The following is a 27,297-nucleotide window of genomic DNA, read 5'->3' on the forward strand; positions in this document are numbered from 1 at the left end:
TTGCGTAAAAGTTCCTGAAAGGTTTCGAAATCGGTTTGAGTAGCAATGTGTGATGGCAGGTTATTCCATGAACTATTGTTCGGGGAACGAAGGAGTTAGCATAGTGAGCTGAGCGACAACTTATGCGTTTTATCTTGAAGATATGGTCTGTGCGTGGAAAGAAGGCTGTCGCTGGTTCGAAGATATGGTGAAGGTGCGGATGATGATAAAGTTTGTGCAGCAGCGAAAGGCGGGCAATTCTGCGGCGATAGGATAAGTCGTCAAGCTGAGCGCGAGCTTTTAGTGCTGAAATGCTAGTATAGGGTGAATAATCAGAAAAAATGAAACGGACCGCGCGGTTTTGCAGTGATTCGATTTCATGGGTGATTAGGTTTGACAAGGATCCCAGATGGCTGATGCATACTCGATTTTTGGGCGTATTAATGCGATGTATGCTAGTCTGCGTAGTTTAGCTGGAGCATGCTTAAGGTTGCGTTTGAGGAGGCCTAATGAGCGGTTAGCTGATGCCAACGTCAGGCGGATGTGATGATGCCACGTTAGATCAGACTGTAAGTGAACCCCAAGATACTTATATGAAGTTGTAAGTTCAATTATGTTGTTATTTATTACGTACGATGTTGGAATACGGTGACTGCGCCTAGTAAATGATAATAACTTCGTTTTAGCTGTATTAAGAGTCATCAACCATGTTGAACACCATGTGTTAATAGCGTTAAGATCGGTTTGAAGAACATGTTTGTCATTGTCACATGAAATTAATCGATATATTACGCAGTCATCGGCGAAAAGTCTGATGTGGGAAGACACACAGTTAGGCAAGTCATTAATATATATTAAGAAGAGTAAAGGGCCAAGAACGCTGCCCTGCGGAACACCGGAGGTTACTTTGGTAGAAGGGGAATTGCTGTTGTTAACAGATGTGTATTGTACTCTGGATGAGAGGAAATCCTTAATCCATCCAATAACGGTTGGGTGTATGTTAAGGTTCATTAGCTTCAGTACTAGTCTATGGTGAGGAACGCGATCGAAAGCTTTTGAGAAATCCAGGAAGATAGCATCAACTTGAAACCCGAGGTCTAGGTATGAATGTAAGTCATGTAAAAAGCCGGCTAACTGTGTGTCGCATGAATAACCCCGACGAAAGCCATGTTGGTAATCAACGATAATTTTGTGGTCTTCTAAGTAGTTAATAATTTCAGTATATAAGATGTGTTCGAGTAATTTGCAAATAGTACTAGTTAAGGAGATGGGGCGGTAATTCAATGGATGAGTTCGGTCTCCAGTCTTAAAAATGGGTATGACTTTTGCCACCTTCCAGTCGTACGGAATAGTGTTGGTTGATAAAGACTGCGAGAAGAGTGCACACAATACAGGTGATAAACTAGGTGACAAATGTTTTAACACTTTATTATTAATGCCAGTGTGATCAGATGCCGAAGAAACTTTAAGTTTATTTAGTAAAGATGAAATACCTGCTTCGCTAACAATTATTTCTGGCATTGATATGTTAGTGAGATTGTCAAGGGATGGTGATAATGTGGTGTCTTCCTGTGTGAATACAGATTAAAATGCGCTATTCAATAAATCGGCACACTCCGAGTTGTGGACCATATAACCGTGCTCATTAACGAGTGTTATATCGGGATAGCTCTTCGGGTTTATTACGCGCCAAAAACGTTGAGGATTGTTAGTGAGCATAGAATATAGGTCATGGGTAAAGAAATGTCGTTTAGATGATTTTAGCAGTGACTGATATTGCTTATCGCAGGTCTTATAACGATGCCAGGAATCTGAGACGCTGTCTTTGTTGGTTTTACGATATAAACGCTTTTTCTTATTATTAAGGCGCCGAAGCTTTACAGTAAACCACGGGGCTGTCGGAGTGCAGGCTATTTTTGTTAGAGGGACGAATCGATTAATTAGTTCAGTAAGAGTGGTTTTAAGTTCAGCCCAGTTACGTTCAATGGTCTGAAATTGGCATCTATTGAGGAAATGTAACGAAAAGTCAGATAGTGCGGAGTTTATGCTGTCAAAATCCGCTCTATTGTAACATTGGATGTATTTATCAGAGCTCGGACGTCTTGGAAGGGAGACTGCAAGACTACCTGTTATGATATCATGATCAGATAGCCCATCTTGATGAGTTAAGTCGAAGCACACGTCAGGATCACTGGTTAATACTAGATCTAAGATATTAGTGGATGTAGCCGAAGATCGCGTGGGACGGGTGATAAGCTGTGTTAAAGAAAAGTCGAGACATGACTGCAGGAAACTGTGTGCCTCAGATAGGTAGGTTGCTGTTGAAAGGTTAGCCCAATCAATACCGGGGAAGTTAAAATCACCGAAGATTAGTACTACAGATTTAGGAAAACGAACAGTAATGATTTCAAGAAGCCGTTGGAATTCACGAGAAAACGTATTGTCCATGTCAGGAGGTCGATAAAAAGCACCAATTATTATAAGGCCTGCTTTATGTTTTATTGAAACCCACACACACTCTAAAGAGGTGTCAAGGTGAATACGTGCGGCAAAAAGATTTTTTTGCACTGCTACCAAAACGCCACCACCCATTCGATTTTTCCTGTCACAACGAGGCGTCTTGTCTTATTCACGTATCACGTACAAGGCGTCTTATTCGCGCAGTTGTAACCTTTTTCTGATTCAATGACCCAACTAGCCCAACAACATGTAATTCAACAAGCTTCGCTTGAAAACATACCTCACCTGCTGTCTCACAGACGAATACACCGAAGCAGCCGACGTTGACGAAACCTTCCCGCTGTCATGCCTATGGTCATGCCTGGGCTTGTCGCATGCTGGTATAGCGAGTACTCTCGGCGCGAAATCGTAGATGCTGCTTATGGCAGTGCGGCTGAACAAAAATAACCACGTAAGGTGCGTTGAATAAATTGTTTTTATGTATAAATAACATGTCAAATATAGGCGCATAATTATTATTTTGTAAAAAACATTCTGTTTAATTGATGATAACTTTTTGTTTTTCGCACTTGCGTCCTCTGGCGTTTGGTGAGAGCACTAGTTTGTTACGTGGTCGTGACGTACTTCCTGAGGCCAGATTTCGCGGAGTGTCCTCTCTTAACTTTTTTTTCTTTCTCTATGGGAGCACGGCGCAGAACGCGCGTTTGTTCTCCGCCGTGGGTTCACTCCCCGTGAAAGCACGCGTCCGTCGCGCCCTTTCACTCGCACATGCAGCGTTCGGCGTGCGGCTACGATTTCATCTTCATTGACGTCATACGGAACCTCACGGCGACGGCAGAAATCTGCTTTGGAGTGCCCATATAATTGCTATCGCAATAAAAACATAAGAAGATATTGCGCCGACTCGATCATTGTTCTGAATTGGTTCCACGGAAAGAAAAAAAAAGGCATATCTTTGTAGAAAATAGAGTGAAGGATATAAACTAAACCCTGTCAGAGTCGAAGCACGTTTCAAGTAAGGAAAACCCAGCTGATTTGATGAGTAGAGATGGGAGCAGGCAGCGTTCGATACAATCGGAACAATAGTGGCATAGTTGGAATTGGCTTCTTAGGGAAAAGGATACTACAGAGAAGCAAACTGAAGCAGACGAAGGCGCCAAAAATGGAGAAGCTATATGACTAACAAATGCACATCAATTGCGACAAGGAGCCCTACTCACCATTTATCTCGCGTCGCCTTCATATCCACTGGATCTGACGGTGTGGTCACCTGCACTGAACTTCTGTTTTTCTTTTGAAAATTTTTATTTTTTTCTCATTAGGTTAATATGTGCAGCTGTTTTAGTTATATGAACTGTACCGCTTCTTCCTGGTAATTTTTCTTTGCCAATACGAATTTATCGTATTACCTACGAGCCGACGTGATATGATAATGTTTTATGATAATTCCTTTTTTTTTCTAGCAGAAAAGATCTGGCGCTGGCGAACACTTCTTCGTTTGCTGGTACTAGCATTCGGTGCCGATATAAACTTACTGTATGTATGTCACCAAATATATCAGCCGCGATTCGTATAGATCCAGCATCAGAGAGCAGCCAACAATCACCCCACACCCACAAGAGTAGGCAAAGAAAACTTAGCTTTAAAAGAATAGAACTCACGTCCTACATTTCATGACGTAAAAATCGAAAACAATATTACTGACCTAGTGAAAACAGCAAGAGCAACCGACAGCAATGCTCAAAGTACTTTCCAGTTTCACCGTATACTGCGAAATCAAGGCAAGCCTAAACTGTAGTAGCAACTATGCCACAACAAAATGCCTTCGCCCCACTTTGCTGACCAAGTGGCAGAGTCGCCGCCACTTCAGCGTCTAGTACTCACCGTCGCTCGAGGATAGCGTCTGATGTCCGTGAAGCCCCAATCCACAAGGATGGCGATAGAGCGCAGCAAAAAGGAAAAAAAAATAGTTTTCTTGGCACGTGGGCTGTGGGTAGCTGACAATATATCTACTCCTTCAGATCATGGCTGAGGAGCTGAAGTCGCTTGGGCGAGGAGGTAAAAGTAATATCAGATTAGTCAACCGCAGGTATTACGAAGAAAATCTTCTTGCGCCGTGGTTAGTGCCACAGCTCGCTTAACAGCGAAAGTTGTAGGGTACAGATTTGTTGTCTCTAAAACAAAGGTATATCTCATCGGGTAATTTCTGAAAACAAACCCTGTGACAGCACATGTCCGTGTCCTTAACAATGGGTATTATTATAGAAAATGCTACGCAGCGCGTCACAAAGACACCTAATCTGCTCTAGGAACATGTAGACAAAAAAGTGGTTGCAGTTTCTCCTGAAACGCGAAGCATCAATTGCGATAGCAAATTTGTAGAGAGCTATACGGAGTAATGATAATAGCTTGATCAGCTGTATAAACTTGGAGATGCAGCAGCACCGACAACACGCAGAACTAATGTCGACGCTATCGGCGTTTTGCCAGCGTTCACACAAAATGCGTGCGGCGTTGCTGACTGTTGCCGGAGCCTCTGATATAAATAGGCACTGGGTGCCGCAGCCAAACGTCACCTCTCTTTCCTCCCCCTCCCCCCCCCCCCGGCCTTTCGCGCGTCGGAAGAAGGCGCGTTTGCTCTACATATATGGTGATTGTGAAGGAGGAAAGAGACGCCTATTTCTGCAGCCCTTAAGGAAGCACGGCGCAGAACGCGCGTTTGTTCTCCGCCGTGGGTTCACTCCCCGTGAAAGAGCGCGTCCCTCGCGCCCTTTCACTCGCACATACAGCGTTCGGCGGCGCGCGGCAACGATTTCATCTTCATTGACGTCATACGGAACCTCACGGCAACGGCGACGACGACGGCGACGCCGACGGCAGAAATCTGCTTTGGAGTGTCCATATAATTGCTATCGCAATAGCATGTCACCAGATGTGAAACATGCAGGAATACCTGTGATGGAATGCGCTTCTAGCTATTCAACAGATATTTATTAAATGCATGTTTTACTACATATGCAGCAAGTAAAATTTTATCGCTCCGGTTCCTTGGTTATTGCATGTCTGCAGTAGTAGGACATTTCATTTGCTGGTCTATTCGAGAATCCCTTTACTAAGACTATTTTATTGTAGACTTCAAAAAATTGCTTAATTGACACGTGCTTTTTAAATGTAATCTCGTGCATACATTTTTCAGATGTAGTGGAGAGCAGAAAAGCAGAAAATTCAAGTGAGGTCCCCGGAGGGAAGCAGTGGGCACAAGTACGAAAGGCCATCTGCGACCTGTTTGCTAAGCCCGCTCGTCTAGGCCAGCGCACGAAAAGTGCAGTGTGAAGTGGACTTTTTTGTACTCGTTTTTAAACAAATATGTTTTCACAGCAATCGTTGCCATTTTTCATACACCGGTGCGGGTGCCAGCCATGTGGAATTGTTAAAACCCAGTAGCTGAGTATGCCAGCGTCCCAGAGTGTCGGCGTCCCAGCGTGCCGTAATCCCAGTGTCCCAGTATGCCAGTGTCCCAGCATGCCACTGTCGCAGCATGCCAGTGTCCCAGCATGCCAGTGTCCGAGCATTTCAGTGCCCCAGAGTACCAGTACCCAGCTTTCCAGCATTTACTGGGCCTACAATCAGCCGTGGCACTGAACACGGGGTCCTAGTGGCACTGGGTTTCGTAGTAGGGAACCCACGTTATGGAACCCACTTTGTGTCTGTTTACCGACATAATCTAGCGCGAAGGCACAATTACAAAGAAGAGACAAAGTTACGCGTCACAGGCGCTATTAAGAACCATGATCTGATTATTAGGCGCGCCGTAGTGAGGGACTCGGGATTATTTTGACCAGCTAGGGTTTTTTTAACGTGCACCCAATACATCGTACACGTATATACGGGAGTTAGCCTCTTGTCAGAGGCAAGCACAGTTATGCTCATTCTAAACGATAGAAACCGCACGCTTACTGCAAATTATTGCTGCATCACGTTCTCGAATGATCTAGCACTCTTTTTCTTCAACAAAACTTCATTTTAGTTGTGAACAAGGAAGGCGCTCTTCTTCCACGTATTATGTCTGATTTCGCACCATATTCGCCCTTACATTTGGGAATCATATTTTCAACTCTTAGCTACTAAAACAGCATTTTTTGTTTTTATCGACGTTCGACATTTAGCGGCTAGCAATGTTCCTAGTGGCTTTATTCTCGTTTGCCTTCCTGTGCAACTAGCTGAAATTTATGTGGTTACCAGTTTCAGAAAAAACAGAAAAAGCTCGCCGGCACAGGAAAAGCGCGTACATTAAGTGTTTTAATGGAATTGTAGCTGACAGGCCTAACTTAAATTTTTATGTGGCGATATGTTTGCCAAGAGCTAAAAGAAGTCGTTAAACTCCATACAAAGAACAGAGAGATGCCGATAAACTCTTCAAGACGCACAAAACGTGCCTATTTATCTTGTTTTGTTTTCCTTAAGATCGACAAACAGCGAAAAACAAATCACCTTAACCGTCCTTTCCCAACTGACTACTTTTGAGTGTCCACAGGCACTCAGCGTCACACGATGATACAGTGGCTGGTGACCGTGTAAGCAACAATCCCGGCGATAGTGTGAAGCGAAAGTACTCTTTGGCATGTGGGCCGTGACAACGCTTGCACATTCTGCTATGGGAGGGCAAATGTGCTCGAGGCTAAAGTAGGCAAAGGCAACATTGATAGACGATTAGTAGACCGAATTTATTGGCAGTTGTTTTCGGGCGCTTCTACTATCATAGCTAAGTATATGGTGACTAAACGTTGAAACACGATTGGTTGAAACGCCGTAGTATTAAATTATTTTACTTGCACCAATTATATGAGATTTGCTCACCCTTTTTAATATTGTTCAGCTATTTCACGGACGCCCCCTTGCTTTTTAGCCTCAATTCATTATTCCGCATCGGCGTTCCATTCAATGTGACTGATGTGGTGTTATAAATTTCCTCTTCCGTCTTATCCCATGGGTGGTTAACACAAATTTAATTTCTGTATCAGCTGAACTTCTTTCCTTCTTCCAGATTGCTACGCGAGGCTCCCGAATAACACACCTATATTTCATTTACTATATAGCAGTACGTCTTCTTCTCCGTAATTCTACATACAATCATCATCATCTTGCATGTAAGCTGGAAATATTGCTTTTTTTATCCCTTTCTATTGTGTTCGCAATGGTAGCTGCTGTGCTAGTTTGGTGCATTTTCCTAGTGCTTTTTCCATCGGTTCTTTATCGAAAGTGCTAAGTTATACGTTTATGATCACAACTTACGCTACTTGTTTATTCCTGAGCTATTACAGAATTGTTCTACTTACGGCATAATTCGCCCACACAAACGTTTAATCAATAGACGAATGTCTTTCTGGTTATCTAGTCCCAGGTTATTTTACCTTCACCCTTACTTTACCAGTTGACGGTTACCGAATTCAGTTCTTCTCGCAGGTCATTTGTACTTAAGGGTCACGACTGGCTGAAGGTTCTCCCCGAACACAATGTGATCACCCTTTTTGTCCAGTGGAAAACAGCAAGTGTAAGCACATCTGAAGTTATTACAGCCTGCTGTGCACTATTACGTGATACCTCGGAACTCCTCCTGTTTCCTCACATGTCCAATCCTGGAGGTGCCTTCTTCAAATACCTTTTTCATGCGGTATATTGCACGATTTTACGACGTCACATACATCTAACTTTGCATGCGCTAGAGACCAAATCTGGAGAGGTCAAACACTATTGAGAGAAACCAGTACAACCTGTTATCACTTACGTCAGCCGAATCGGCATGCGGCAGCTGCCCTTGCGCCGTGTGCCGCCTTTTCTTATTTCCCACCTCCCCCCCCCCCCCCCTTTGCTATACATTTCCGAGACGACAATAAAACTTCGCATTATGCCTGGAGACGCTGTCTGACTTCCTTCCGGATGTACGGACTTTCCCATCGGCTCGGCCACAAGAACAAAGCTACGGTACACCCTGATACCCAGGAGACTAACGGATTGCCAAAGCAGGGCAGAATTAGTCGACAACTCGGAGCGGACGGAGGGCAATTGTTTCCTTTCACGAAAATTCATCCATCTTGCTTGTATCCGAAGAAATGATTGGCCATATTTGTTGTCCCAATGCTACGAGTAGTCGTTTAACTCGGCCTTGCTCTGCGATCTGCTAGCCTCCTGCTTAGCTCAGATGTAAAAGTGAGCACCCCGGAAGCGCATTCGTCGCGGGTTCGATTGCCAGATAAGGACGCGTTTTTCTTCGAATGTGAAGATTTATTTGTCAGAAAAGCATATAGATTTCATGTGTGCTACCGGGTGGATGACAGTTTTACTTTTGAGATTTTTAATTTTCATTGCCAAAAGAATTTCGTTGCGTCGTGCAGCAACTTCAACTAAGTTTATGCTCCAAGGAAAAACTCAAGGGCTGCCCATCCATACGGAACAGTTGCAATAATTGTAAAAAAATGTTCCCCGTCTTTACCTGAAACTGCATACTTCTACTGGTGCACAATTTCGTTTTGAAGAAATCAGCTTTACATCTAAGTGCGGGGGGGACGTCGTAATTTCGCCCGAAAGGCGAAGCATCGATTGCCATAGCAAATTAGTGGACATCCATACGAAGTAAGGATAGTAGCTTTATCGGCCGTGTAAACGGGTGTTTTCTGCATTACACCCCCATCGGAATGGGGCCGCCGTGGCCGGCATTCGATACCGCGACCTCGTGCTTAGCAGCGCAACACCATAGCCCATGAGCAACCACGGCGGAACAAACACCCGTGTACTTAGATTTAGGTGCACGTTTAAAAACCGCACGTGGTCCAAATTATTCCCGAGTTCCCCCACTACGGCGTGCCTCATAACCAGATGGTGGTGTTGGCACGCAAAATCCCATGATTATATTTGAAGCATGGTGTCACGCGCGCACAAGCAAACATCAACACATCTGAATCGATGACCGCGGAAACTCGCATGTCAAAATGCTTTATTCAGTAAACGTGGCAGAAGCAGTGAGCGAATCGACCTGCGTGTCGCTGCTCGCATCAGCGCGAATTAAGCCGCGAAAATACAGTGAGGGCATACTCTGCCGCCACCGCAGATGGCTTTCAAGATGCAGCAGCCCGGGCGGGCGCGCGCGACGCAGAACGCTCACCGCCTTCCCTACCCTCCCCCTGGAGCCTTGCGACATGGCGAGCCGCGCGGAGTAAAACGCCCCCTCCCCCCCCCCCCCCCCCGCCCCTTATCACTGCCCTCCCTCTGGAGCGTTGCGCGCAGCGCTTCCTTCCCGCTTGCCGCCATTGCGTGCGCGAGATTGAGCCGCGATTTCGGCTACCGTCGCACGCTCTCACTCGAAATACAGCATACGGATTTTATCGCCCACAAACTTTATAGGGAACCTGACAGCGACGGTGACGCCAACGGCAGAAATGCGCCTGGAGTGTCCATATAATTGCTATTGCAATAAAAAGACCAGTAAGTTTGCCAACTTATCCACTACGGTCATAGCATGTAGATTATTTGATCAGTGACAATACACATAGATAAATAAACACATTTTTAATTCCTTTAGAACAACTGCCTCCATCGCTCGCAGTGACTACCACGGAATTCCTGCGTCTCGTTGAAGGTACCGTGGCCCATCATCACCATGGTGGGAGAACTCTTGGTGTACGGCGGCCATTGCTGGTTGTTCGGCAATTCAGGAACCCTGGGAGAACAGAAATATGGTGTTTGTCATGGCTGCATATTTACCATTGTGGTAAAAAATAACGAAAAAAAAGCCAAAACCTGAGCAGTGCCCAGCATCGCTGTATGTTTTTTTTTATTTATTCACAAATACAGCAGACCTTCTTTGGCCGAAACGGGACCACGAACTAAATAATTAAAGGAGTACAGGCATCCTTAATAAGAATGAGTCATCCTTGAAGCAGAAATAAATAAAACACGGTCCTACACAATACATGGAACACAAACCATAAATTAATTTTTACATAATGTTTAATAATTTGTGCATAAAATGCAAATTAATACAGATAATAATATTACAAAAATACACAATAAATGAGTACAATATATAACACAAATTGCAATGACATGCCACCAGAGCGTACTATACGCAAATACAAAATAATGTTATTCAGCTGATTGGAAAAATTATCGGACTCGAGAAGACTTACTGACGGAGAGTTCCGATCTTTGTCTTATGCTATACTTTGAGTAAAAATGGGTGCGAATGGTGTGTTCGGTTGTGTCTCGTCTTTCTAGTAGAGAGTGGCTTTACACAATCTGGTAAATACATTGCGACTTCACCAAAGCATGTTTGATGTGATGACGATAAACACAGATTTTTCTGCGTTTTTTACGTTGCAAAAGCCATTTAGTTCAACAAGCTATGTCGGCGTATCATGCCTTCTATACTTGCTGAAAATAAACCTAGCCGCTTCTCTGTGTACTCTCTCTAGTTGGGTAACATCTTTTTTAGCGCATGTGTCCCAAATAAAGGAAGCATATTCAACATTAGACCTTAAATAGCCAGTAAAACCTATACTTCGTGTTTCTTAGTAGCCGACTTAGGTTCCCTATAAAATACCACACTTTTCATAATGCAGACGTGCAGATGTTTAAAATGTTTGTTTGCTAGGAGAGTGTTTTTGTAAGAGTGGCTCTTAGATATTTGTACTAATCAACATTTTTGATAGCCATATTGTGAAGGAAGTATGCAATATTGCTTGGCAATTTGTTTCGTTTTTTTTTTCAAGAGAATTGTTTTTTTTTCTTTATTACGCTGCATGCCCCATTGCTGACTACATCCATCAGTTATAGTAACAGGGGTTCTTTGAGAAAAGAATGATCGTTCACTAAACATGCTTCAAAGACAACGCTGTCAACTGCAAATAAATGAATAAATATGTCTCTAGGCATGACCTTGTCTAAGATATTAGCAAAAACATTAAACAATACCTGACCTAACACACTACCTTGTGGTACACTTGAAGTAACACTCAAAACCGAAGAAAAACACCTGAACTCAGAACACTAATTTCTGCGTGTTAGGTATGCATGGATGTATTTTATAATACCTGGCGGAAGTGGACCTATCAAACACTGGAAAATTCATGCACTGTAGTCACAAGTTGAGTTAGTGTAGACTTCGCTCTTCATAATACATGTTGACACGTTGAAAATACATTAGTATTTGGTAAGAATTCATGAACGTAAACTGCAACGGCATGTTGTAATAACTTACAGCTACTGATGATAAATACACGGCGGTACTTAGTTAAAGAACAGCGGCCTCCCTTTTTAAAAATGGGAACAACGCGTGCTGTACACCTATCAGCTGGTATCCCACCACAACAGGGCAATGTTTTGATAGGCGGGTGACGAAGCCTGTTACTTGCTCTGCATAACCCCTTAGAAGCGCATTGTCTATTTCATTCGGTCCCGAAGATTTCTTAGGATTAACTTAATTTAGAGCAACATCCCTAGAACACTGTCACGGATTATCAGCATTTCTTCGAGAGTTGTAGGTAAACCAAAGTGTTAAGTTTGTGTTAACGCTGTTCTGAAAAAAAAAACACTCTGCAACTATTTGTTAAAATGATTATCTATTTCAGTTGCACCCGTTATCAAACAATCATCAACCTTAATTTTCAGTGTTTATTATTTATTTTCAAATAAGATAGCGCCAGAATTTCTCGGGATGAGACCGAAAAGATACGGAAGCGCTTCATTAAGAACTTATTTCTAGCGTATTTAACACTCTTGAACAATACTTTTTATTTCAGGAAATTATGATGTAGCAGTTATGAGCTGCCTTCGAAGCCTGTTAATTTTATGCTTAGTTTGGGTAATCTCACGGCTAATCCATGGATTATTACTACATTTACGTTTTTAGTACAGAACTCCACAGTTGCGAAAGTGGAACCAGTAGCTCTCAACGTCGCTCTCACTTGTGGCAAGGTGGACGTGCAAATAATCAATTATTGCAGCATTTCTGCTGGACTAAAGTCACAGTAGTTGATGACTTTTTCATATTACCGTAGCAGCCGTGTCAATCCCAAGCCAAGGAGGTTAGTTCGGGGTCTGAAATTCCAGGTTCAGTGGTAACCAATGCTCCAGCAAACGATTTTGTTACAAATAAAACAAGTATTCAAGTCCTACGTGTGGCTTCCTTGACCATTTGCTCAAGCCTGTGTGAAAACATTATGCCTAAACGTTTGGCACATGATTTAGAGGGTCCATAACTAATACCACTCCAGTCAATTGCTGCGACAATACAGTCACGCGGTAATATTAAGTTTTTGCTACTCTGCCGCAAGAGGTGATCAAAGAAACCAGTAAGAAAATATTGTTACGCAGCAGTGGGGCATTGTGTGTCCACGAACAACGAAGACGATTTAGCTAGGGAGTGCGCGGCTGGTTCGAGCAGCCATCTTGTGCATCCAGGGTTGCTGCAATTGTGAAAATACCTCTAAAGACAGCATCGCTTCACTATTTCTGCCCTGTGGCATTTTGGTGCAGTTGCTGGGTATTCCCAAGAGACCACGGAGCTCCGAAGCGGTCTTCGCCTTGGTATGACGGAGGACGCGTGACTTTATGACGCAGGACGCGCGACCTGCGCCAGCGGCGACAACCCAAACCATTGTCGTGGCGTATCCGAAATATCCAGGAGCGTTCTGCGGAACCGATAACGTCGACGTGGAAGATTGGATCAGCATGTATGAGCGTGTGAGTACACACAACGAGTGGGATGCAACTGTAATGCGGGCAAACTTGATGTTCTACTTGCAAGGCACGGCGAAGGTGTGGTTTGACAACCACGAAGATGAGCTTGCGGACTGGTAAACGTGCAAGCAGAAGCTCAAGGACTTGTTTGGCCGTCCACTTGGGCGGAAGAACGCCGCGAAGAAATATCTAGCGACTCGTGCACGAACTTCCACGGAATCGTACGTCACTTATATCCAGGATGTGCTAGCTCTGTGCCGCAAGGCTGACAGTGACATGTGTGAGTCGGACAAGGTCGGGCACGTTTTGAAGGGCATCGCTGACGATGCTTTCAATCTGCTAATGTGTAGGAATTGTGCGACAGTCGGTGATATTATCAAGGAGTTCCAACGCTTTGAGCTGACAAAGAGCCGCCGCTTTACAACTTTTACAACATCGTTCGAACGCTTACCGAACACAGCTGCTACTTCCTCATGCGAGGACAGCAGAATGCAGCGACCATCGACTTCGGAAGACTTGCCACGAATTGTGCGGCGTGAAATTGAAGCAATGTCACCTGCCAACCCTTTCCCACGCGTCAGTAATCCCAACAGCTCGCCCATGGTACCACTTGTCCAAGTAATAGTCCGCGAAGGACTCGAACATCTCGGAGCTAATTTCGTTTGCTCTATTGCACCCTCACGACTCTCGAATGGGCCTGCTCCTTCGCCTAGCCAGCGGATCGCTCCAGACTATCGAAACCCGGCCGAGTGGCGAACTGCAGATGATTGACCGATCTGCTTTGCCTGCTGCCGAATCGGTCACATTGCCCGCCATTGCAGCAGTCCAGTCGGATCCTCACTTCCATGACCACCCTATGGCTATTACCGTTCCCAACTGAGCCCACGCCGTTTCCAACCTCCATTTGACCAGGAACCGCCTAACGTAGACGCTACTGTTAGATGGAACAGTTCCGCACCGTCATTCCGTCGTCACCAGTCCCGTTCGCCACCAGCTCGGCGGCCGTCATCCCTATCGCCTCAGGCTCGTCGCCTGCCGTCCTCCGTGAACCTGTGACGCTCTTCCCCGGAAAACTAACTGCTGCAGCTCCCTGCGGTGATGCTGCACCGCCCACTCGAACAACAAATCCTCTGCTGACTTCACCAACCCGACAAAACCTCATTGATGTTATAGTCGATCGCATAAACATTCCGGCGTTGATCGACACTGGTGCGCAACTTTCTTCGATGAGTGCCCGATTGCGCTGCCGTCTGAATAAAGTCCTCACACCTGCTGCATCACGAACCCTGCGCGTCGCCGATGGAGCAACGCCCACTGTGCTCGGAATGTGCAGTGCTCGCGTCAGCATCGCAGGGCACCTTACCACTGTTTTGTTTGCTGTTTTGGAACGGTGCCCTCACGATATTATATTAGGATTGGACTTCTTATCATCTCATGCCGCTCTCTTTGACTGCGCGTCCGGTGGGATTCAGCTTCAACTGCCCCAGAGCTGCGACACCCCACAAGAGACCCAACGGCGCTTATGTTCACTCGAGGACATCTACCTACCACCGCAATCCACCCAGTACGTTAGTCTGACCTCATTTTCACCTGTTCCTGACGGCGTCTATGTCGTGAGTCCACGTGCTCACGTAATGCTTGAAAGGAACGTCGCCGTGCCGCACACCCTACTCACTGTTGTAGACAACCGGACCGCACTCCCGCTCCTCAACTTTAACTACTGCGCGCAGGTGCTCCTGAGAGGCATCTCACTGGCCGATATCTCGCCTATTGGTGATTGCGAGATCTCCGTATTGGACACAGAAGGTCCACCATCCTCCGTAGGCGAGTTCGATGAGTCCAACCCTGCAGTGGACGAACTAAGCAAGATGATCGCAACTGACCTCCCTACGCAGGCTACTGAGATACGCCGCGTCTTGGAGGCTTATCGGGACATTTTTGATTTTGATGGTTGTCCTTTAGGCCAGACGGCAGTGGTCACTCACCGTATACATACTGGAGACGCCAATCCCATTCGCCGGCGGCCGTACCGCGTGTCACATGCCGGACGTCCAGTTATACAGCACGAGGTGTACAAAATGCTGACTAAAGGCGTTATCCAACATTTATCTAGTCCGTGGGTTTCCCCAGTTGTCCTCGTTAAGAAGAAGGATGGCTGCTGGCGCTTTTGCGTCGATTACCGACATCTGAATAAGATCACGCGCAAAGACGTCTACCCGCTGCCACGTATTGATGACGCCTTGGACTGTCTCCATGGGGCCCAGTACTTCTCGTTCATAGACCTTGTTGGCAGATCGCTGTAGATACCATGGACAGCGAAAAGACCGCTTTTGTAACGCCGGATGGGCTTTATCAATTCAAGGTTATACCGTTCGGCCTTTGCAATGCCCCGGCAACCTTCTAGCGAATGATGAACTGTTTACTTCGCGGCTATAAATCGTCCACTTGTCTATGTTATTTAGACGACGTGATAGTTTTTTCGCCCACATTTGCTAGTCACCTTACGCGTCTGTCGGCCATTCTTAGTGTATTCCGACGTGCCGGCCTGCAACTCAACTCGTCGAAGTGCCACTTTGGATGTCGTCAGATTACTGTTCTCGGCCACCTTGTCAGTGCAGCAGGAAGTCAGCCCGACCCCGACAAGATTCGCGCCATCCACAACTTTCCCGTACCGTCATCCACAGCAGATATCAGAAACTTTGTTGGCCTATGCTCATATTTCCACCGCTTCATCAAGAACTTTGCCGACACCGCTCGCCCGCTTACGGACCTAGTCAAGAAAGATGCTTCCTTCTCATGGGGACCTGCGCAAGCCAAAGCCTTCGCCGCCCTCGTCCGCTTGCTAACGGTTCCACCATTGCTGGCTCACTATGACCTTTCCGTTGCTACTGAACCTCACACAGACGCCAGCGGCCATGGCATAGGAGCTGTTCTCGTTCAGCAGCAGAACAACGCACAGCGCGTCATTGCATACACAAGCCGCATTCTCTCTACCACAGAGAGGAAGTTTTCTGTAACGGAACGCGAGTGCCTGGCGTTGGTTTGGGCAGTGGCCAAATTCCGCCCTTACTTATTTGGCCGCCCATTTTTTGTTATAACTGATCACCATGCTCTCAGCTGGCTCTCATCGCTGAAAGACCCGACTGGCCGACTGGGTCGGTGGGCGCAGCGGCTAAAAGAATACACTTTTACTGTTCTGTACAAATCTGGCCGTTTACACAAGGACGCCGACTGTCTCTCCCGTCAGCCGGTCGGCAGTCTAGACCTAGCCGGCGTCCTAGACCTAGCTGTCGACAGTCTTGACCTAGCGTCCTAGCCATTTCAGACTTGCATGACATTCGCAATGAACAATGCCGTAATGACTCTCTACGGCTCCTCATCGAACGGGTAGCTTCTGCGCATCCTGAACTCGCTATGAACGCATTCGTCTTCCGCGACGGCGTTCTCTACCGCCACAATTTTCGCCCTGAAGGGCCGGAACCTTTGCTTGTTCTACCTCGACATGTTTAGGCAGAAGTTCTTGCGTAGCTACATGACGCGCCCACCGCGGGCCACCTCGGTGTCTCCCGTACCTACGACCGCGTACGGCGCCGCTTTTACTGGCCGGGCCTATATCGCTCTGTGCGCCGCTACGTTGCTGCCTGTGCACTCTGTCAGCACCACAAACGACCTGCTGTATTACCCGCTGGACGCCTACACCCCATTGATGTCCCTTCCGAACCATTCTTCCGCGTCGGCATTGATCTCCTAGAACCTTTTCCTATGTCTAAAACCGGCAACAAGTGGGTTGCTGTCGCCACTGACTACACGAGGCGTTACACCATCACGCGAGCATTGACGACAAGCTGCGCTACGGATGTTGCGGAATTCCTTCTGTATGACGTCATACTACACCGCGGCGCCCCGAGGCAGCTGCTCACTGAACGCGGCCGCACATTTTTGTACAGCGTTGTCGAAGATCGTCTTCGTTCCTGTTCTGCCGTGCACAAACTAACCACCGCATATCACCGCCAGACAAATGGATTAACTGAGCGGCTCAACCGGACGTTGATGGAGATGCTATCCATGTACGTTTCTCCGGACCTCAGGGACTGGGACGACTCGTTACCCTACATAATATTTGCCTATAATTCGTCCCGCCACGAGACCGCCGGCTTTTCACCGTTTTATCTGCTGTTCGGCCGCCACCCAACTTTACCCTTCGACACACATCTTCCACCCGCGACCAACATTCCAACTGAGTATGCCCGCAACATCTTCGCACGGGCTCACACAGCTCGCAAGATTGTCCGCTCACGGCTCACCGCCTCACAGGTTGCACAGAAGACGAGGTACAACAGCCGCCACCGGGACCTTCATTTCTCCCCAGGGTCCCTAGTTCTTCTTTGGAAACCAAGCCGCCGCATCGAATTGTCCGAGAAACTTCTCCCGCGCTACACCGGGCCTTACAAGAGCCTACGCCAGCTCGGCGACGTCAACTGCGAAGTCTCCCCGCTCGGCTATCGTTCATCGTCTGCCCCTGTTTCCACTGATGTCGTACACGTCTCTAGGCGGAAACCCTATTTCCCCGGGTCTTCGCCCCCATAAACACTACAACTGAGCCGGCGGCTTTCCGACGGGGGCGTGATGTCACGGAGCAGTGTCATCTTGTGTCCATGACAACGAAGACGATTGAGCTAGGAGAGCGGACGGCTGGTTCGAGCAGCCATCTTGTGTATCCAGCGTTGCTGAAATTGTTCACGATCTGTTCATCGTTACACTACACCGAGAAAAAACATCAGACGACAAGAACTGAGAACTTCAAAAGCAAGCACTCATACGGAACAAATCGCTTAGCAACTGATATTTCAATGCCATATTTACAACGAACGCGACAACGCCACCACGAGAACCGCCACCCCATCGGTAAAGATGACAGGCGTCACGATCTAACTTTTGATAATGGTGAAATGCAGCCAAGACTCCGTTATCACGAGCATTTATGGCTCACGTGTGAGCAAAACGCTTACAGTTTGCCGATTTTGTTAACTATGATTCGTGCCTATAAGATAAGTAAACGAAGTTGGTGTTCCCCTAAGCACGAGCTGCGTTGATCAGTGCTGTAGCCTTGTTACACTTCCCTACGCCCGTTAGTAAATCATTCCAGTAGTACAGCGTAGTGTCAATACGAAGTTCGTCGTGAACAAGAGTTGCCTTTCTACCGCTCTCTTTATATTGTTTTGCCGTTGCCCAACGAAGCCTTCCTTTACGTAGCGTGCCAACACGGTAATCATTTTCCAGATAAATGTTGGTTTCCTTCAGTTTCACTCCCTGACGTAGCATTTCTTGTTATTGAGCCTGTTTTTCAGTGGTTTATTTATGACGTGACTAAAAGGCTCTCTTCCGTACAGGAACCAAGCACCTGCCCGGAGGTGCCAAACAGCGCAGCGAACAGCGCCAACAGAGGAGCCGTGACGAAGTCGAGAGCACTCTGCAGCAGAGAGGCTCCCGCCACGGTTGAACGAAAAGTACTTTCTTGACTGACTATACGTGCTTTAAAATGAAAACACTGGTGGCCGAACAAATAATTGTTTGTTTGTGTCACTAAACTCAAACATCAGTATGGAGGTCATTTAGAAGGCCAGTGTAGCAAGCGTACATGCACTCCCATGTTTGAGAACAGCACGTTCATCGGGAAAGAAAAAACTAAGAGGGTGAGCGAAATAATGGAGCCCTTCTAAATTAGAAAGGTCGGACATAGCTGTGTAAGTCTCTTGCACTCTGTCAGGAACATAAATATAGTTGTTGCATTATTGGCTATGGTTTTGTCATTTATATGTTTCTGTGCACCCATGTGTATTCACGGCATTAAATATAAAAGGCGGCGTCCTACAAACAAAACGAATTACTGATCAGGCTTGATCTATGGTACTTGTTCCACTCGCAATATTAGAGCTTAGCCGTAACGTTTAGGAACATACAGGAACAAAAATGATTTACTATATCGTCGGAAAACGATATCGCAGCTTTGATTCGCAGCCATGTCAGCCGCAGTCCGGTAGTTTTCGCAATGCAAAAACGTTTGTGTGCTTAGATTTAGGCGCAGCTTGAAAAACACAAAATGGTTAAGACAATTTGGAGTGCATTCTGAATTAGGGTGTTTCTCAATGCCTAGATCCTATGCACTTTCGGGAAGTGAAAACGCATCACTTCTATTTGATTTCATTATATGCCTCTGGACGAGTTTTACAGGCACAGCGATTGGTTCTTCGTGAACCGAAGGTGTGAAAATGTGACAAACCCGTTTTCAGTGAAGGTGGTCATAATCCGCATGAGGGCCTCACTCATGCGACCGTCTTCGGAAGCTGGCTCCGCTGCGTACACGTTACCGAATACGAACGGTATGTCGGAGCCATGGGGTTGCCCCATCCAGAGAGGCAGCGCCACTGTCGCCGACTTGTGAGCGAAGACGTAGGCGAACACTTTTCCTCCCCGTTCGCTGTGCGTGTCTGCGAAGAACCGCAGGGGACAGTTGAACACCCTGTCCGACGTGAAGTCCACGTACTGCCTCCTGAGAGCGTTGTTGTCACCTTGCGGTACTTGGTCAAGGTACATTCGTCGCATGTCAGGTGTGTCCTGTTTCCACAAACGTGACAAATAGGCTTCAAGAGAATCACCGACTTCTTTTGAAGACACTGAAACAATGTCTTCGGCGAGGAGGTCATGCACAGGTGGATGCAGGAGAAAGCAAGCCCCCTCGTCGGAGGTGACTCCGGCCATGACATCGACAGGTGCGAAAAAACCTCGCTTCATTGCCTCTATTGGATTCCTTGGAAGGAAGACGTCGTGATAGGTTGGATAGAAAGGCAATAATTTGGGGACCACGCTCTCTGCAGAAGCGGTAACGAGCTCCTCTGCGGACTTGTTGCGAAGGCAACTTATGACGTCCTCCGGATTTGAAGAGAGGTTTATTGTGCCCCCCTCCGAGCAGCCGACGATGCCAGCCACTTTGTCACCCTTGACCATGCTCTCATGCACCGTGTCCCACACGTCGATACTGTACATAGTGCCACTCATCAAGAGTGCTCTCTTGAAGAGACCCTCGCTCATCGGCGACATGATGTGTGCGTGCGCACTCATAGATCCCGCGCTCTCGCCGAATAATGTGACTTGTTGCGGGTCGCCTCCGAAGAATTCGATGTTACGCTGGATCCACTTTAGCGCCATGACCTGGTCTAGAAGACCCACGTTCCCTGGCGCATCTGGAGAGTTCCCGTTGAGGAAGCCGAGGATGCTTAGGCGGTAATTCATGGAGACGACAACGACGTCGGCGAACGCAGCCAACACGGCTCCGCTGTAGTTCGCCTGATTGGCGCTGCCGAGAGTGAAGCCCCCTCCGTGGATCCACACCAAGACCGGTCGACTCGAACCCGGGTTCCTGGCGAGCTCGGGGACCCACACGTTGAGGTGAAGGCAATCCTCCGTGACGTTGAGGCCTTCCATGCCGATGCCGGGAAAGTGGACCTGTACATCAAAAATGTAGGCACCCCAGGTACGCGTCAACTATATATCGTGTAATGGTTGGAGTGAGTTTCCAAATTTATCTGACACTCACGCTTCATCAAACTTGAGGGCACCAATACGAATTTCGTTATACGCATAACTGTGAATGTCTTCCGCGAAAACATTGCTCGGATGTCATTTGCACTTTGGGCATTGGCAGATTACAAGCAGTTTACAGGTATGAAGCAAGGAGTAAGATCATGATCACAAACAGCCGACTTAAGCTCACTTTAAGATGAAGGCTTCTCCCAGAGATCTCCAATGACCCCTGTTTAGCCCCAGTGGACACTACGTTGTGCCTGGAAATTTCCCAATTTTGTCACAACACCTAATTACCAGACGTACATCATTGTGCTTGCCTTCTCTAGGGACCTTTTCTATAATCCTAATACGCCACCAGTTATCTGCCCTACGCATTGCATATGGTTTGCCCAGTTCCATTTCGTAGTGTCAAGTAGAATATCGGCTTTGAACGTTTGCTCTCTAACCCACACCGCTGTCTTCCTGTCTCTTAATGCTAGGCCGAACATTTTTGGTTTCATCGCTGGGTGCGCGGTCGTTGACTACTTCGCGAGCTTCTTTGCAAGCCCCAAAGTTCCTTTCGCATTCCGTAGTGCCGGTAGAATGCAATGATTGCAGTGTGGCAGTCATGATTTCCTAATGCCTGCCGTATGCGCTCTGACTCATTAGTATTCTTCGCTAAATATCTATCTCGTTGTCCAGGGCACCTCTGCGTAATCAGCCTGGTAAATTTACTCTTGCAACTATTCTAGAGGCTGAGTAACAATCACACATTCTCGTGCTCTTCTCGGCTAAGGTTTTCAATAACTTATTTCAAGTCATTTTCACATTGCTGAAAAGAACACAGTCATCTGCAAATCAAGGGTTGACGAGTTGTTCTCCTTCGATCGTCACTCTTAATTATTTCTAGTGTAACCGCATTAAAGCTTCGCATTTCTCCGCAAAGTTTGGGAATTATTATTTCGAAACTGGTGTGATCCTGAGCATTCGTTCCCACTTGATCCGCCTTGCGAACTCCACGGCTCTAATTTGTAAATTGCAATATCAGCCATAAGGTAATTCGTTAAAAGCTGAATTAGTGATTTTTTACGACACATGGTGAAGAAAATAAAAAATTCGATTTTTAGTTTTTTCTATTTTTAAGATATTTTCTTAACAGATATTTCCTTAAAAATATTCTGTGACCTCACATGTTTTTCTGCGTTTTGATTGTGCCGCAAGGGTCAGGTTTTCAAACCCAAGTGACGCGCGCCCCCGCCCCCTTTCTTTAGATCGTTCTTTAGAACAGGGCTCACCTGACACGTGCACAAAGACTGCTAGCCTGCACTGGTCCTCCATGCCATAAAGCCAGTTTTCCAACAAGTAGCTCACCCAGACCTTTAGATAAATGCTTACACGCCAAACCTAGAATGCAATAATCATGTCTTGCGGATGCGTGCGCAGAAAAATTTGGTCCTCAGAATTGAGATTGCTGAAAACTGCCACCTTTGAAGCTGTGCTCACGTTCAACGAAGGCTGCATGGCCCTAGTTAACGTCCTGAAGGCATTTGGCATGTTGCTAGGGCGTATGACTGATGTGGTCGAGTGAGATGGACAGTCGCCGACTGTGTTTTCCAAGACAGAGGCAGAAGACTTGACAAAACAAGCAAAGCAAACAAGAAGACAAACAAAGTAGCGAAAATCTGACTTGCGATGACCATATGGTTATTGGCTATTACGCGAATGGTTCAGTGAATCTACTTTCAAAATAATGAACTGGACATTTTTTGTCTGATCCTCAATATCACGAAATAATTTTTTTAATTGGCCCCATTATTATAAAAAAGTCACTGGCCTGCGCGGCACAGTCGCCGCGTAAGCTGGTGGAGCGGCTCAAGAGTAGCTCCAATTTGTGCACCATCCACAACAGGGTCTTTGCGGCAGTCTGTTCGCCTGGTTTTGACGAGAACGATCTAAACCGTCCACCCGGTGTCGACGGCGAGCTGCGGCTTGTAATGCTCTCTCCACAGCAGTCTGCTGAGCCTGATGAAGCCTTACAACTACAACTTACGTGTCGGGCGCGCCGCGTTTGCTGGCACCTTAACTAGATGGCGCCACCATACTGGCGGCGGCTCGGCAGCTAGGGAGCGCTTTGATTGCGCACCGCGTCTGAATTGCATATCGCCATCTACGCCTGCGGACGCTTCGTTTGCAGGCATCTTACCCAGATGGCGCCACCATACTGGCGGAGGCTCGAGTCGTCTCACCCTGCGTTAGCTTTAGGGTATTTTCCACGGCCCGGTAGCAAGCGCTTCCGTGGCTCAGTGGTAGAGTATCCGGCTCCCACGCAGCAGGCGCGGTTTCGATCCAGGCGAGAATCGGGTACTTTTTCGCGTTTCCAGTGATAGCGGTTACGCGGCCGCCGCCGGCGGCATGATCGCGACCCGAGACGGCATTGTAATGAGCCCATAACAGCTTACGCTGTAAAAACTTGAAATGACAGAAGGCAGATTTTTAGCCAGCATAAATATGACAGCCATACGCAGCTGATGAACTATAATGGTACGCCTATACTCAATAGTTCATTTTTCTTGAAAATTTCTTCGGAAAAAACCACAAAAACTTGCTATGTGGGTGAAAAAATTGTGACACTTGTAATCTTTGAAAAGTCTTAATTCGTGTCGCACTGGAAGAAGACATAATCGGAAATAAAAGAAAACAATCCTGAATGCGCTACGTGCAGTAGGTACAGAGAAAATATGTCTTACAGGGAGGTGAACTACCCCTCGGGTTGCTGAAATTACATAGTCCGCGGGTAGCATACGCTGCTGTGAACACCTCAGCCAAGATTTTCTGTCGTATGCGGTGCGTGGATATCGCAAGCGGAACACGAAGTCACGTGTCTTTCAAACACGCTGCTTTCAAAGCGAGGCCTGCTCCTCACTCTCTTCAGGACACTTTATTTCGTAATAAAGCGGATCCCCATACGCGGCTGCTATTGGTCGCTGCTGTCGACTACATCGCGGCCGCCACGGGGTGCCGCCACGAGTCCACTGGCTAAGCGCACGGCTGCTCCTTAATGATAACCGCGTTCGGCTTAAGTTTAGCGCGTCGTAGGCTTCAAAATCGTAAGTCGTGGCGTCTACTTAACATCCGAAGTGAAATTTGACCAGCGCGCGATGACGACATTTGGAAGGCGGAGTGATGTGGCCACGCCCCACTCCACCGTAGCCTTCGCAGCGCAAGGCATTGACGAAGGAACGGGAGCACAGCGTATGCCGTGTTTAATTGCCAATAACTGCGCTTCTGCTGAACGCATTGAATTACTTTTTGCGGCAAAGTATTTCTGAAGTAGCTTATTTTCATTTCAAATGTCTTTCTCCACTTCGATAAAAAGCGGTTCAGGGCCCCTTTAAATAAGGTTCAAAATACATGGGAGGTATAGGGCCTACCCTGTGAACTCGAATTGTGCTATCTGCCACAGGCAACCTTTAAAAGTATTTGGCTGTGCTCACTGAAACACCTTGTATGATGAGCTTGGCCTGTTTGTCGGCTTGCGGCTGCCTTCATGAATATTAGCCAACCTGACCCTTTTCTACTTCATGGCTGTCATCTATATACGTACCTGAGGGCACGCTGTTGTTCCTGCAGTTGCATCTAACATTCCTTCCCATGGTGCCTTGGGCTGTGGAGGACGGAACCTGAGCTTTCCCACGGGAGGCTCGGCGAAAGGAATATCGCGGTACTCTTCCACAATCTTGCCAAGGCTGCGCACAATCTTCCCACGAACACGGCCTTCGGTTGTCTGCCTCTCGACGTGCATGTCTTCAGCCATGGCACTCAAAAGGGCCGTGAGGACAAGCAGTTCCAACATTCCTGCTTTGAACGCCATTGCTCTTCACTCAGCTTACCTGCACGTTCAAAGTTTTCGTGAAAGGAATTAAGCACATAAACAGAGCGATCATTTGTTACATTGGTGGTTCGACTACCCTATGTGTGAATGGACTCTGAGAGCGACACTTGGTCAGGTTTGGTTTTATTGCGATAGAAATTATATGGACACTTCAACCGAATTTCTGCCGTCGGCGTCGCCGTCGCCGTGAGGTTCCCTATAGATAAAATCTTCGCCGCGCGCCGTATGCCCGTGCGGAAGCGTGCGGGGACGCGCGCTATCACGGAGAGCGAACGCACTCAATCTCCCACGCGCAAGCAAGGAAGCGGGAAGCCAGCGCCGGAGGGAGCGGGGGGGGGGGGGGGGGCACTTCTACTCAGCCAAAAACCGCACTCGTCGCTCGCCCGCACCGTCTCTTATCTCCACACGGCTCTGACCTTTATTCGCCGTGCATTCACCGCTCAGTTTCCGTTGAAGCGATAGACCGCACGTACCGTCGCCCGCTGCGGCCTATGCGCTTGCTGCCAGCGTTTTGACAGTCGTTGTCTGCAGTCATTCAGTGTGATCTATTCAGGTTTGTTTGTGTGCGCTCACACCACGCTTGTTCATTCAGTTAGTAGTAGTCGGGCCACATTTTCCAACGCACGCTACACATGCAATGCTGCCCGGATCGGCAATGCAGAGCTACAGGTGTGTCCCTTCGCACGCGCTGCCCACGGGAAGGGCTTCTCATCAACACCACCGTTTCACACGCGCCTTCTCGTGGTCATCGAGTGTTTCTTCATGTCGGTCTACTTACGCCGCAGCACACCTGCTTACTTAATCAGCTCATGTTCACTACAATTCATATTGATACCAAAGCCGCTCACCTTACTTCGTATGACATTACTGTGTTGCTATCGCATTCATTGCTTCGCCCTTAGGGCGAAACTGTGACATTTATTTAAAATATATTTTCAAATCTCTATTGATTTTCATTTGGCAGGGAGAAGTTCAATACTAGTCGAGAGTCTAGACGAGAAACGCCTGACTTGCTCGATGGGGCGGTGGAAGCTCAGCTTCAACACGTCACCTTGACGTCACCGAAATCTTATGGAACGCATTTCTGAGTAGTTGGGCCGTTTTGGTGCAGCAAAAGTTTTGACACTTTCTAAGTCACGTTTTGTTTCGTTTCGATAGAATATAGTACTTCTTTATTTTCTTTTAATTACATGCGAGTAAGCGCTGTCCTCATCGGTGGCACTACTGTGAGATGGCCCGGCAACTTCCGGGGGACGTCACCACACAACTTATCGTTGTAAGACTATTCTGACTCAACAATCCTCCTGTCACGGTTACTGCGACAAGGGGGAGGAGCCGTTTTATCGTCATTTTCACCACGTGGCTTTATTACCATGTGACATCATAATCAGCGTCTTGCGTCTGCCTCAGGTTCAAGTCGCGAGCAGCGAATAGAACACGCTTTCTTGACCGACTTGGTTGCGGCCAACACTTCGCTCGACGCTTTGCCTTTCCGAATAAATGTAGGATCGATGGCACGCTATGACAGCCGCCGTCACATTATCCTACAGTATTACGTCATAGCGAAGTAGTTTTTGCTTCATTCCAGGCGCTTTGCGGTAGGTAGGTACGTTCCTTTCTCACTTAGTTCCCGGCCTGTCCCATTAAAGGAAATGCAAGTCCGACGGTGCAATCATTTGGCTTCCAGCACAGCCGCGCAATGATCTAACCAATAGGCCACGGTCGCACGCATACCGTTATCACCCCGAAGCCAAGTAGCTCTTTGAGACGTTTGGCATGTGCGTCACGTGCCAGTTACTAGCATTCGTTCGTCGTGACAGCTAAGCCGTATAGAGGCCGTGGTAAATGGAACCGCACCTTCCCGATCAGTTCACAGTCTGCATTCGTTTCCTCATATCAGCTAACGCTACGCAGAAGCCGTGAGACAATGTATCGCCTTCATGGCAGGCCTAGGTCGAACACATTTTATCGTTTCATCGCAGGAGTACAAAAGTCATCGTCGTTTTAACATAGGCCTGTATTCACAAACGGGACTTACGTAGGGCGTCAATAAGTGCGGGAAAAGTACAAGGGTTAGGAAAGTTTTAGGAGAGCACTTCAAGAACGACACTTAAGTATCACTTTCAAAAGTAACACTTTTCGGGTCAAGTATGTCGTCTGGTGTCGAGGGTGCGGAAATAATGTACGTGTACGATTGCTTCAATCGTAATTTTTTTGTTGCAGCAGATTGCTCCGAATATAAATGCTGCAGTGCGTGCACGTGCATTCTGCTGAGTAAAATGCAAAGAACGATTTGCGTTTATCGCTTTATGCAAACTCGTCTCGCCACAAGTTCACATTGGTTCTCACAGCCACTGCGGTTTGTGTCGCCGTCCCCACTTTTTTTTTTCTTCTGAAAACATGCGGTGTCTGCGCGTAGAGAGTGTGTGTGCATTGTGTGTTTTCAACGCGCGCGGATGATGGAAATAAATAAAAACTTTCCCGAAGAAGAACGCGCCGTGCCCCTGGAGCTCGTTTCACGCATTAATTAAGTTAATCAAATTAATAAACATTGAATAATTGATTGTCTGAATTATATGGTTTTTTGGCACAAGGATCAGGTGTGGCCAACGAGCGCCAAAGCGAATTAATAATTAAATATTTAATGAAACATTAAAGAGGTCCACGGT

The 27,297-nt window shown here is 47.0% G+C and overlaps 1 protein-coding gene and 1 pseudogene across 4 annotated transcripts in view; both read right to left on the minus strand.

The window, feature by feature from the left end:
- Nucleotides 1-4,277, minus strand: part of LOC119465178 (acetylcholinesterase-like) — a 60,712-nt pseudogene extending 56,435 nt beyond the window's left edge.
- A 5,710-nt stretch (nt 4,278-9,987) lies between these two features.
- The window catches only part of LOC119465182 (acetylcholinesterase), a 181,098-nt gene continuing 163,788 nt past the window's right edge, over nt 9,988-27,297 (minus strand). For all 4 annotated transcript variants that reach the window (XM_049655657.1, XM_037725983.2, XM_049655658.1 and 1 more), the window contains exons 2-4: nt 24,341-24,626; nt 19,454-20,676; nt 9,988-10,153 (exon numbers count right to left, since the gene is read on the minus strand). In XM_049655657.1, the coding sequence (XP_049511614.1) occupies nt 10,012-10,153; nt 19,454-20,676; nt 24,341-24,607 (1,632 nt within the window). In that variant the 5' untranslated portion in view covers nt 24,608-24,626 and the 3' untranslated portion in view covers nt 9,988-10,011. The remainder of the gene's footprint in view (nt 10,154-19,453; nt 20,677-24,340; nt 24,627-27,297) is intronic.

Source organism: Dermacentor silvarum, chromosome 9 (genome assembly GCF_013339745.2).
Source record: "Dermacentor silvarum isolate Dsil-2018 chromosome 9, BIME_Dsil_1.4, whole genome shotgun sequence".
In the NCBI taxonomy this organism is placed as follows: Eukaryota; Metazoa; Arthropoda; class Arachnida; order Ixodida; family Ixodidae; genus Dermacentor; species Dermacentor silvarum.